This window comes from Aplosporella prunicola (genome assembly GCF_010093885.1).
Source record: "Aplosporella prunicola CBS 121167 unplaced genomic scaffold K452scaffold_6, whole genome shotgun sequence".
NCBI classification, from domain to species: Eukaryota; Fungi; Ascomycota; class Dothideomycetes; order Botryosphaeriales; family Aplosporellaceae; genus Aplosporella; species Aplosporella prunicola.
In genome coordinates, this window is record NW_022983534.1 from 1152792 (window position 1) to 1164456 (window position 11665).

Below are 11665 nucleotides of genomic sequence, written 5' to 3' on the forward strand. Positions count from 1 at the left end.
CTCATTTTATTGTAACCTTGTCCATGACAATTGTACTCCCATCAATCCCCAGATATCCTATGAACTCACCATCCATAATACCATGCACATAACACTCTCCAACAGAAGTATGCATGGTCCCGTCCTTCCTGAGGCAATAGACAACTTGACCGCCATAGAGAATATAGAGCTGATCACCAACCCGTGCATTGCTAGGTACAAGTGCAATGAATCCCCGATTAGTGCTTGCCAAACAGCGACCGAAAGCATGAGAGAAATAGAGAATGTCAGGGACCTTAACTTCTGCTACCCCTGATGCTCTCTTATCGCTAAAATCCAGGAGGGTTCGAAGATCAAGTTCGTTCCAGTTAACAGGGTCCGAACGGTCAAAAACGCCCTCTTTGTATGAAAGCCCGCACGAGCTTGTCATCAGGCTGGCTTCGTGCAACGTCGTGCCTGTTGGCGTATACATCCTCGTCTCCGCGTCGTCAAATAATGAATCCTCGTAGGCAGAATTGTTCCCAAATGGAGGGCGGATATCTTCCAATTGCGCGAGCAACAGGCCGTGTGCCTGGAGCAGGCCATCCACAAGCTGCACCCGCAGGTTTTGCTCCGCTCCCGCCATCCGTCGCAGCACTGAATCGGCTGCGTACGCGACTCTTTCTCCGATGCGGATATCATCGAATTCTGGAAGTCGTTTTGGCAGACGTTCGAGTGCGTGCGGTGATGGCTTTGTCCAGTCTGGCACCCAGCTGGGAAGACTCGGGGATTCTTGCCCTTCTTTTTCTTCATGTGTCCAACAAAAGCCCAAAACGTCAAGATTTGGTGGATTGGTGGCTAGGATCAAAGACTCGGCGAACCTCTGATATACTGCCTTTTCCGAGACGTTGTAGTCTATGACAAAGTTCGGTAGGTGTGGATTCTCAAATAAACTCAGAGGTGCGAAAATCTTGTCTCGGTTGTCTGATGCCCCACAAGGCCTAAACATTTGAACCATCTTCAATATGCTTAAGGGACTTGACGCTGTGGTAAGTTGTTCCCTAGATTCACTGATTCTTGTTATGATCATTGGACCCTTGTCCATATAGGTAAACACCTCATTAACGAAGGGAGGAAGGGAAGTTTCGTATCCTGAAAGTAAGTCGGAGTCACACAGAAAAAAGGACATTGTTCCGGTGATCATGGAAATACAAGAAAGGACCATTTGGAATGGAATGGTCGTGTTGCCCCACGCCATCATAGTTTCGTTCGCGGTCGTTGCTTCCTGCATGATCCAAGTCCTCATCCACCAACTTCGCTTCAGTAGACATATCAAGGCCTTCCAGTCGCGCTCAAGATCTGGGTGCTCGTCAGGGTTGCTTTCGTCCAGTCCTAGCACTGCCTTCCCGATCAAAACCATACATTTCTGCATACTGGGATCCTCCTGGATGTGTTGAAGATTTTGATAAAAGTCATCGATGTGTTCGTAGAAATGCTCCAGGGTTCTGATAATCAGCTGCCCGGCAAGGTCGCTGTCATCGGCCTCTGGTCCAAGCCATAGCATTACTTGGCCGGCGTCTTCGTAGATTCTTTTCATTTTCCAGACTTCGCGACTTCGTTCGTCCAGATTGGCTTGATCGATGCAGATGGAGTCGGCCCACAAAGGTTTCCGTGGTGTCTCCTCATCTGATTCTATCCGAGCTTTTCGAAGATACGCAACTAAATTGCGAGGAACATCAAGTGGGCGGTCATTCACGAAGATTGTGTCTTTGTCGGATGGATCGCCCCAACAGTAAGACAGAGCGACGTAGTCGTTCTGGCAGGTTTCGCGACTGATGACTTTGAGGTCGCATTGAATAGGACTGGACGCATCTCCATCTCGTATGGTGAAAAGTCGTATCGTATCTATCGACAAGTCGAGGCCATGGTATAGTTCTGACATGATAACGACCGAGGGTGAGAGAAATAAAGCAGTAGATGAGGGAATGTGATCACTTTCGCAATCCGTCAGCTGCCATTATACCTTGACATAGTTCCTCTGTGAAACCGTATTAGATGCCTATAGATCCAGCCTCGTAGACACGTCAACGCGCATATGCATTGTTATCTGAATTGGGACAGAGATGCTGAGTGGATGCATACCTTTACGGTATCCCTCCAATAGTTATATGCGGCGACCCTCCTACTCGATAGTGTTGACCGGGTAACCGGCTCTCTTCCCAGCCTGATTTAGTGCCACTGACCAGTTCAGTCAGCCTCGTTGAAAGCCTACCTGGTAGATTTCATTCAGTCCACCAGAACATTTAAATAAATAAATAGCTAGATTCCAGTAAGTCACATAGGTCTCTACAGGATATAGGAATATAAACCTTAACTATCAACCAGCCTATAAAAAAAAATGGTTATATTTTTCCTCAACGCGCCGCTGACGCGCACATAGTTCAGACCCGGAGGCGGAGATACAGAGTACGGTATATACGGCGGCTAACTCCATCCGGCGGCATGATGCGGGGAATCTCACCACCTATGTATCACCAGGCACCAGCATAAGCAACAGCCACGAGGCTCACAGCATTTTTCGCATTGCGGCGATTAGACCGGCGGAGCGGGTTTACCATACTACATAGTAAGTTCGAGTTGCTGCACTGCTCCGTATATGGTCCGTGAGGGTGATGAAGCCTTGTCGACGTTGCTACCTAGGGCGGAGTTAGGAGTTAGAGTTGATATGGCCAGACGTTTGCTGCGATGAGAGCCTTGGAGGCTTCAGTAGCGTGTGCGTACACGGCGTCAGGACTGACTATCTCCGCGTGACAGCGAAGGGAGGGGTACAAGGAGGGGAGCAAATGCCTTAAAAGCCTCACCGGCAGGAGGTGAAAGGCATTAAGTAAGAGCATCCTACCAGCCTGCCATTTTCCTTACCTTTATTTTCCCGTCTTGGCCCTCAGACACCAACACCAATTTCGAGATTCCTCCTGCCCCCAAACTCCTCGCCTCACCATCATGGGATCGCCCCAGCTCCCCAAAACCTACAAAGCCATTGTAGTCGAGGCGCCGAACCAGCCCCTCAAGCTCAAAGACGTCGAACTCAAACACCCACAAGAAGGCCAAATCCTCGTCAAGGTCGCCGCCTGCGGCGTCTGCCATGCTGACGAAATGGTACGCGCGGGGATAATGGGGCCGGGGTGAGCGCAACCCTTCCCTCCAAACCCTCACTCCACTACGGCAGCGAACAGGAGTCACGGTAGGAAGTGCTTATGCAAACCCCACAAACAGACCCCTCGTCCCCGGGCACGAAATCATCGGCAAAATCGTCGCTCTCGGCCCCAACACCTCGCAGCGCTGGCGGGTCGGCGACCGCGTCGGCGGCGCCTGGCACGGCGGCCACGACGGCTCCTGCAAAGCCTGCAACCGCGGCTTCTTCCAGGCCTGCGACAACCAGGCCATCAACGGCGTCACCAAGGACGGCGGCTACGCCGAGTACTGCCTCTTGCGGAGCGAGGCTGCCGTGCGCATCCCCGACGACGTCGATGCCGCTGAATACGCCCCTTTCCTTTGCGCGGGCGTTACTGTTTTTAATGCTATCCGAAAAATGCACATTACCGCTGGCGACACGGTCGCTGTTCAGGGCCTTGGTGGCCTTGGTCATCTGGCTTTGCAGTATGCTCGCCGCATGGGGTACCGCGTCGTCGCTGTGTCGAGCAGTGCTACGAAGCGCGATTTCGCGTTGCAGTTGGGTGCGCACGACTACGTGGACAGCAGCAAGGAGGATGTAGCGCAGGCTTTGCAGAAGATCGGTGGCGCGGCGTTGGTGGTTGTGACGGCGCCGAATAAAGACGCAGTTGGAAACGCAGTGGGGGGTTGTGCGGCTGGGGGAAAAGTGCTGGTCCTTGCACGTGAGTATCCTTTGTTCGTTGCTTAGGGTGGTGGTGATGGGTGGGGTTTGAAAGCGGTTGCTGATGGTGCGGCATTCTAGCGGCGGGTGAGATCCCGGTGAATACCGTCACGATGATCATGAAGGGCATCAGGTAAGGCTTCGTCTTTTGCTTCTCCTCAATATTTCTGACCGGTAAATACTGACGCCACTGTCAGTGTTTGTGGCTGGCCGTCCGGTCATGCACTCGATTCTGAGGAGGCGATTGCGTTCGCCCAGCACCAGGATGTCAAGTGCATGGTGGAGAAATTCCCGCTAGAAAAGGCACAGGAAGCTATGGATCACATGCTCAGTGGGAAGGTGAGGTTTAGGGCGGTCCTGACTATGGAGTGAGGAGACTTTGCTCCTAGGCTCGATGGAGCAAAAGTGTATATTTGAGTAGAGGTTAGCGTTCTTGTCAATCTCGTATTTTGAGGGCTAAGGTTGTGCAAGTCTTATTTTCAAAGTGGGCCGTTTGCTGCTAGTCTTAAGCTGCCATAATTCGGGCGCTGAAATGGACGTTGCGGGGTCAGTTACAACAGAGAAGGTGTGTGGTTGTGTCCCCCCGGAAACGGAATTCAGGCACGGATTTGCAAGCTGCCGGTAACCGTGTTTGGGCGGAGATGTAAGATGGCGGGTGGCCTCCCGCGGGTACCGGGGGTGCTTTGCTGCCGGTGCCACCAGTTTTAACGTGCCACCAGTAGTAACAGTCCGTATACATGCGGTGTTTGCTTTTACACATGCTTTTGTACCCACTGAAAGTCCTTGTTGCTCCTTCACATGCTTGTGGTGGCCACATTCTAACCCTTGTTCTTTCGGTGGCTGTTATCGGCCTCGCGTCTGATTGCGGCGGTTGCTTGGTCTTCGTGTCTGATTGGAGGCTGATTGGGTGCGGTCTGCCTTATTGTGATAAGCTTATTTGTTTTTCCTAACTCGGATTCTCGGGTCTTTCATGAGGTATGTCCGGGAATGAATAGAATTTGCTTAGTAAGAAGCATTGGGGTAAGGGACTGGGTTGAGTGTGTGGGGGCGGCTTACGGGGAGCCCGATTTAGAGTCGTACGAATATTTTTGTTCCTTTTCGCTTCGAGCCAGTCTCCAATCATCACAAACCAACTTGACATGTCTCAGTGCTCTTACTGGACTTTCGTTCTCGTCAACTATCCTGAGGTGTTTCAGAAACCTCACTGAGCTTCCGTTACCGTGCCGACCACACCACTATCGTCATCTTACCTTATGGTGGTCTCATCGGCGTGGAGTGACACGTGCGGCAGTTCTACGCTGATACACGGGGACGAGTTTGCTGGACCTTGATAAATTAAGTATCGACATCAGTAAGTGGCGTCGCTTGAAAATCGAATAACTACCGATAGGTGTTGGTCGTGTCGTGGTCACAAAGCATCGTTTCATACGAATTCTAACGCCTAGACCAATGGGGGAGCAGAGTGCTTGGTCAAAAGCAGTAGTACTGAAGCTTTGCGTGTAGAGCAACGATTGCTCCGAAACTGTTTATTGAGGATGTATGTGTTGGAGCTGCCAGGAAGGTACAGTAGCATGTGACTCACTGACAGGCGGATATATTTTTGCATGATGCTCGTCACTGACACCCTGTCCTGACAGCACGAGCAGTTCAGCCACCGGGACCGGAGAGTTTCTACTTTATCGTGGGTCGGAGATCTGCTTAATGCTCGGCCGGCTCCAGTTTCTCGGTGTGGGTGTCGGAGTTAACGGGCCTGGAGCGATCCTTCAAACACTAACTAACGGCGGAGTGAATAGTGATGTGGCAGGTTCCAGCGGGATGGGCCGAGTGAGGTATGAGGTTAAACTCCTACTGGTAAGTTTCTCGCCGTCTGCATGCACGGTGGCACGATGTCCAGACGTGCAATGACGAGATGGCGTGCATGGCTTCAAAAAAAAGAAACATGCAAGTTGCCGCGTGTGTAGATTCGATCGATCAGCAAAAATTCGGTTAAGCATGAAAAGCAAACCAAACATCAAAAGCAAACGAAACGATCGGCGTCATGGATGTCGAAGTAGGTGTGGGGCGTGAAGGGGAAACAATCGTCCGTCGGTCGGCGGAGGCTAAATCCCCGCCCCCGTCGTAACGAGACGCTAAGCCGTTTGCGGTCGGGTCATTAGCACCGAGCCCCGACGAACCACGGAGCTGACACCTCAGCACAACCCAACCCACCAACCTCAGCTTCCAGACCATGGCCATCTGTCAAACGCCCCTCCGAATCTGCCATGCGCAATCGCAGTCGTACGAACTGTGCTCTTGATTGTCCGGGTGTCATTGCTTCCGTCGTTCCGTTACCTCTCTGCGACATGGAGCATACCTCAAAACACTACCTAATATCTACACTTTCCACAGTTCACTTACAGCGGAAAGGTCCATTGATGTGATATCCGTAGAATACTCCGTACGCTTTGAGCGCGTCTTAAACAACGCTCATGGACCATGGCATCTGTGCCAAGCTCGGGCGGACTGGGTATTCCGCTCCCCTCCGCTGTAAGACAAGCCCGAGCTCCATCTAGACAATGATTGGCCCCGGAGTCCGGCCAACCCAACGCGGCTGCTTCTCGGCCTCCGGTCTTTGTACAAGAGCACGTAAGCCACCACTGTCGTGCAAGGCTGATCACCCTCCTCTTCCCTCAGCCCCTTCCTTCAAACCGGCTGATTGGGATCCCGGTTGTCCAAGGTACCTCCCGTCTGGTATCCGTGAACCTCCGCTTCTCATAATCATTTATCTAAAGGCATTTCTTTCAGTCTTCTTTGTCCATTACATTAATCTGATCCCTACTCACCCCACCTCGTCCTTATACATATTGTTTTCAAGGGCCCAATCCCTCCTACATAATTTCTACCAAGGATCACTGTACCAAGAGCAACATATCGGACCAAGTCACACGACTTGTCGACCATCGTCAACATGGCAGCAACCGGCGCGGCTGGTTTGACTCCAGAATTCGCGGATAACGCGGGGGAGGGAATCGTGAGGACGATATCGAATGGCACCAAAGACGACAGCGGATCAGAAGTTGACGTTGACCGCTTTGACGACTCGGAAGATGTGGACGAGAAGAAGACGGAAGACTGGGGGATGCTGGAGGAAGTCAAAGCTATCAAGGCCCAGGGAGACCAAGAAGGAAGTGGAAACCGTAAACTCGGAGTTACCTGGACCAACCTCACCGTTAAAGGCATGAGCTCGGATGCAACCTTCAACGAGAACGCCCTTTCCCAATTCGACATCCCCAAGCACGTTCAAGAGGGTCGCCGTGGCATCCCGATGAAGACGATCCTGGATAACTCCCATGGTTGCGTTAAGCCAGGCGAGATGCTCTTGGTCCTTGGCAGGCCCGGCGCAGGTTGCACCACGCTCCTCAACATCCTTTCCAACAGGAGAATCGGATACACCGAGGTCAGCGGCAACGTCAAGTTTGGCAACATGGATCACAAGCAAGCCAAGCAGTACCGTGGCCAGATCGTCATGAACACCGAGGAAGAAATCTTCTTCCCCTCTCTCACCGTTGGTCAGACCATGGACTTCGCTACTCGCATGAAGGTTCCTTTCCACCTTCCCAGTGATATGCACAACAGCCCTGAGGAGTTCGCTCAAGCGAGCAAGGACTTCCTTTTGCGGTCAATGGGCATTGCTCATACCAACGATACCAAGGTTGGCAACGAGTTCGTTCGCGGTGTGTCCGGAGGAGAGCGGAAGCGTGTTTCAATTGTCGAATGCCTCGCCACTCGCGGCAGCGTCTTCTGCTGGGATAACTCTACCCGCGGCCTGGACGCCAGTACCGCTTTGGAATGGACCAAGGCTATGCGGGCCATGACGGACATCATGGGTCTTACTACCATCGTCACCCTCTACCAGGCCGGAAATGGTATCTACAATCTCTTCGACAAGGTCTTAGTCCTCGATGAGGGCAAGCAGATCTTCTACGGATCTCGCAAGCAAGCTCTTCCTTTCATGGAAGAGCATGGCTTCATATGCGACTCGTCTGCGAACGTTGCCGATTTCCTGACTGGTGTGACTGTCCCCACGGAGCGCCGCATTGCTCCTGGTTTCGAGGACAGGTTCCCTAGGAATGCCGACGAGGTGCTCGCTGCTTACGAAAAGACTCCGATTAAACCTGCTATGGCCGCCGAGTACAACTTCCCCGAATTGGAAAGCACAAAGCAGAGTACGGAAGAGTTCAAAAACAGTGTCGTCTTTGAGAAGCATAAGCGCCTTCCCAAGTCATCAGAATTGACTACCAGTTTCTTCACCCAAGTCCATGCTTGTATTATCCGACAATACCAGATGCTGTGGGGAGACAAGGCAACCTTCATCCTCAAGCAAGTCTCGACTCTGATCCAAGCTCTCATCGCCGGTTCTCTCTTCTACAACGCCCCTGAAAATTCGGCTGGTCTTTTCATCAAGGGCGGTGCTCTCTTCTTCTCTCTCTTGTTCAACTCTCTGCTTGCCATGTCCGAAGTTACCGACAGCTTTAGCGGGCGTCCGGTACTTGCGAAACACAGGGCATTTGCGCTCTACCACCCCGCGGCTTTCTGTATTGCTCAAATCGTTGCCGACATTCCAGTCCTACTGTTCCAAGTAACCCACTTTGGAATTGTCATATACTTCATGGTCGGCCTTAAAGTCACTGCGGCAGCGTTCTTCACCTACTGGATCATCTTGTTCACCGCCGCCATGACTATGACTGCTTTGTTCCGAGCCATTGGTGCGGCCTTTCCAACCTTCGATGCAGCCTCGAAGGTGTCTGGTTTCCTCATCAGCGCCTTGATTATGTATACTGGTTACATGATCGTCAAGCCCAACATGCATCCGTGGTTCGTCTGGATTTACTGGATTGATCCTTTGGCTTATGGCTTCGAAGCGTTGATGGGCAATGAGTTCCACAACAAGCAAATTCCTTGCTTCGCCAACAACTTGGTACCCTTCGGCCCGGAGTACACGGACCCTGCCCACCAAGCCTGCACTGGCGTCAGTGGTGCTACCCCGGGCGCTTCCAGTCTTACCGGTGACCAATATCTCGACTCCCTTTCCTACAGCCACAGCCACGTTTGGCGCAACTTTGGCATCCTCTGGGCTTGGTGGGTTTTCTTCGTTGCCATTACGATTATCTTCACTAGCAGATGGAAGCAGCTTGGCGAGGGAGGCCGCTCTCTTCTGATTCCAAGGGAGCAGGAGCATAATGTGGCTCACCTTGTCTCCAACGACGAAGAATCCCAGCGGAGCGAGAAGATCCCTCCCAAGGCCGGCTCCTCCGACCGTGAGAATAACCTGGATAGCCAGCTCATCAGAAACACATCCATCTTCACATGGAAGAATCTGACGTACACTGTCAAGACTCCCAGCGGCGACCGCGTCCTCCTCGACAACGTCCAAGGATACGTCAAGCCGGGCATGCTTGGCGCCCTCATGGGTTCCTCTGGCGCTGGTAAAACCACTCTGCTCGATGTTCTCGCTCAGCGTAAGACCGATGGTACGATCCACGGTTCGATCATGGTCGACGGTCGCCCTCTCCCTGTCTCTTTCCAGCGGTCTGCCGGATACTGTGAACAGCTTGATGTCCACGAGCCTTTGGCTACCGTCAGGGAAGCGCTCGAATTTTCGGCTTTGCTCCGTCAGTCCCGTGAAACACCCAGAGAGGAGAAGCTTAAATACGTGGACACGATCATCGACCTCCTTGAGCTGCACGACCTCGAACACACTCTGATTGGTCGGCCCGGTGCCGGTTTGTCTATTGAACAGAGGAAGCGTGTCACCATTGGTGTTGAGCTTGTCTCGAAACCTAGCATTCTCATCTTCCTGGACGAGCCCACCTCCGGTCTCGACGGCCAGGCCGCCTTCAACACTGTCCGTTTCCTGCGCAAGCTGGCCGAGGTCGGCCAAGCGGTTCTTGTCACTATCCACCAGCCGTCTGCTCAACTGTTCGCCCAATTCGACACCCTTCTTCTCCTGGCCAAGGGAGGTAAGACAGTGTACTTCGGCGATATCGGCGACAACGCAAACACCATCAAGGAGTACTTTGGCCGCTACGGCGCACCCTGCCCTGAAGAGTCGAACCCGGCCGAGCACATGATTGATGTCGTTTCTGGAAGTCTTTCTCAAGGTCGCGACTGGAACAAGGTCTGGCTGGAATCACCTGAGCATGACAAGACTGTCCAGGAGCTTGACCGCATCATCAGTGACGCCGCTTCCAAGCCGCCTGGCACCGTCGATGACGGCCACGAGTTTGCCATGCCCATCTGGGAACAGGTCAAGATTGTCACTCACCGCATGAACCTCTCGCTCTACCGCAACACCGACTACATCAACAACAAGATGGCTCTCCACATTGGCAGTGCATTGTTCAACGGATTCAGTTTCTGGATGATTGGCGACTCTGTCAGCGACTTGCAGCTCCGTCTATTCACTGTCTTCAACTTCATCTTCGTGGCGCCTGGTGTCATGGCCCAGCTGCAACCCCTCTTCATTGATCGTCGCAACATTTACGAGACGCGTGAGAAGAAGAGCAAGATGTATCACTGGGGTCCGTTCGTCACCGGCTTGATCGTCAGCGAGATCCCGTACCTGCTCATCTGCGGTGTCCTTTACTTCGTCTGCTGGTACTACACAGCTGGGCTCCCAACTGCGTCCAAGTATGCCGGCTCGACTCTATTCGTCATGATCATGTACGAGTTCGTTTACACGGGCATTGGCCAGTTCGTCGCAGCATATGCGCCGAACGCGGTGTTTGCATCTCTGATCAACGTAAGTCTGTTACACCTAACCCACCCTACACACGCTGACCATCCTAGCCCCTCATCATCGGTACCCTGGTCTCCTTCTGCGGTGTTCTCGTGCCATACGCGCAAATTCAGTCGTTCTGGAGATACTGGATGTACTACCTTAACCCTTTCAACTACCTCATGGGTTCGCTGCTGGTCTTCACGACGTGGTCTACGGAAGTCAAGTGCAAGAACAGCGAGTTTGCGATCTTTGACCCGCCTGCAAACCAGACTTGCCAGGACTATCTCGCTTCATACATGATGGGCATGGGTTCCCGCTCCAACCTCATCAACCCTGACGCTACGAGCGGGTGCCAGGTCTGTGAGTACCGCGACGGTAGCGACTACTTGTTCAACCTTAACCTCAAGGACTGTAAGTTTGCCTATTTCCAATGTGTCTGAACAGTCGCTGATTAAATGCAGACTACTATGGCTGGAGAGACGCGGCTATTGTTGCGCTTTTCGCATTCAGCTCCTATGCGATGGTGTTCTGTCTCATGAAGCTGAGGACCAAGGCCAGTAAGAAGGCCGAGTAAGGCGGCAGCGTCTTGGAAATGATCTCATCTGTTTCTGGTTTGACGAATCGAGGATTTGGGATGGATGAGTAAGGCGAACGGCGAACCATGTGCGACGGCATGCAGTGGCGTGAAGGTTATATTCTCGGGTGTGATAGACTTCTGCTCGGTTGAGATTTCATCATCTCTAACGTTTGCAAGAAAAATCTCTTTTTGTAGATAAAATGCATAATGCTTGATTGGAGGCGGGCGCGCCTACATACTCATCCTCGTCCTCTCCGGTTTTCTCCAGAAATCATCTCTCGTCTCATGCCGGACTAGTTTGATAGTTATCCTTTCCAAAGGCGGGGGAAGGGTACATAAGCAGTACTCCTGCCCGTGGTGCCTGCCTGGGGCTCGGCTCGGCACCGCGCCCCAAGGCCGCTCGTACGACGGCTCCACGCGACATCGACCCAGCTGCCCGGGGTCGATCGCGTCGCGCCGAGGTATCCGAGTGCGCCGA

At 52.7% G+C, this 11665-nt stretch overlaps 5 protein-coding genes across 5 annotated transcripts; 3 read left to right on the forward strand and 2 right to left on the reverse strand.

Annotated features, from left to right (window-relative positions):
* On the reverse strand, positions 1-1448 carry K452DRAFT_245975 (uncharacterized protein; the record flags this gene model as incomplete). Its single annotated transcript, XM_033538001.1, has 2 exons — positions 1381-1448; positions 1-1317 (listed from the first exon to the last, which is right to left on the reverse strand). Exons 1-2 carry the CDS (start codon positions 1388-1390, stop codon positions 2-4), a joined length of 1326 nt encoding a protein of 441 aa, XP_033400528.1. The 5' UTR covers positions 1391-1448.
* Positions 1449-1501: 53 nt separating this feature from the next.
* K452DRAFT_222871 (uncharacterized protein) lies at positions 1502-1900 on the reverse strand (the record flags this gene model as incomplete). The annotated part of the gene is made up of 1 exon (XM_033536581.1): positions 1502-1900. A coding segment is annotated over one exon (399 nt), but the record flags the coding sequence as incomplete, so codon positions are not given.
* Positions 1901-2958: 1058 nt separating this feature from the next.
* K452DRAFT_222700 (uncharacterized protein) lies at positions 2959-4222 on the forward strand (the record flags this gene model as incomplete). The annotated part of the gene is made up of 4 exons (XM_033536570.1): positions 2959-3140; positions 3232-3851; positions 3932-3983; positions 4048-4222. 4 exons carry the CDS (start codon positions 2959-2961, stop codon positions 4220-4222), a joined length of 1029 nt encoding a protein of 342 aa, XP_033400530.1.
* A 265-nt stretch (positions 4223-4487) lies between these two features.
* Positions 4488-4900, forward strand: K452DRAFT_147793 (uncharacterized protein). Its single transcript, XM_033535502.1, has one exon. The coding sequence runs from the start codon at positions 4588-4590 to the stop codon at positions 4798-4800; it is 213 nt and encodes a 70-aa protein (XP_033400531.1). The 5' UTR covers positions 4488-4587; the 3' UTR covers positions 4801-4900.
* Positions 4901-6797: 1897 nt separating this feature from the next.
* K452DRAFT_222552 (uncharacterized protein) lies at positions 6798-11184 on the forward strand (the record flags this gene model as incomplete). The annotated part of the gene is made up of 3 exons (XM_033536565.1): positions 6798-10631; positions 10679-11021; positions 11072-11184. 3 exons carry the CDS (start codon positions 6798-6800, stop codon positions 11182-11184), a joined length of 4290 nt encoding a protein of 1429 aa, XP_033400532.1.
* Positions 11185-11665: the final 481 nt, after the last annotated feature.

Coding starts and splice junctions, on each gene's coding strand:
- K452DRAFT_147793 (XM_033535502.1), top strand. CDS start 4,588: ATGCGGTGTTTGCTTTTACACATGCTTTTGTACCCACTGAAAGTCCTT.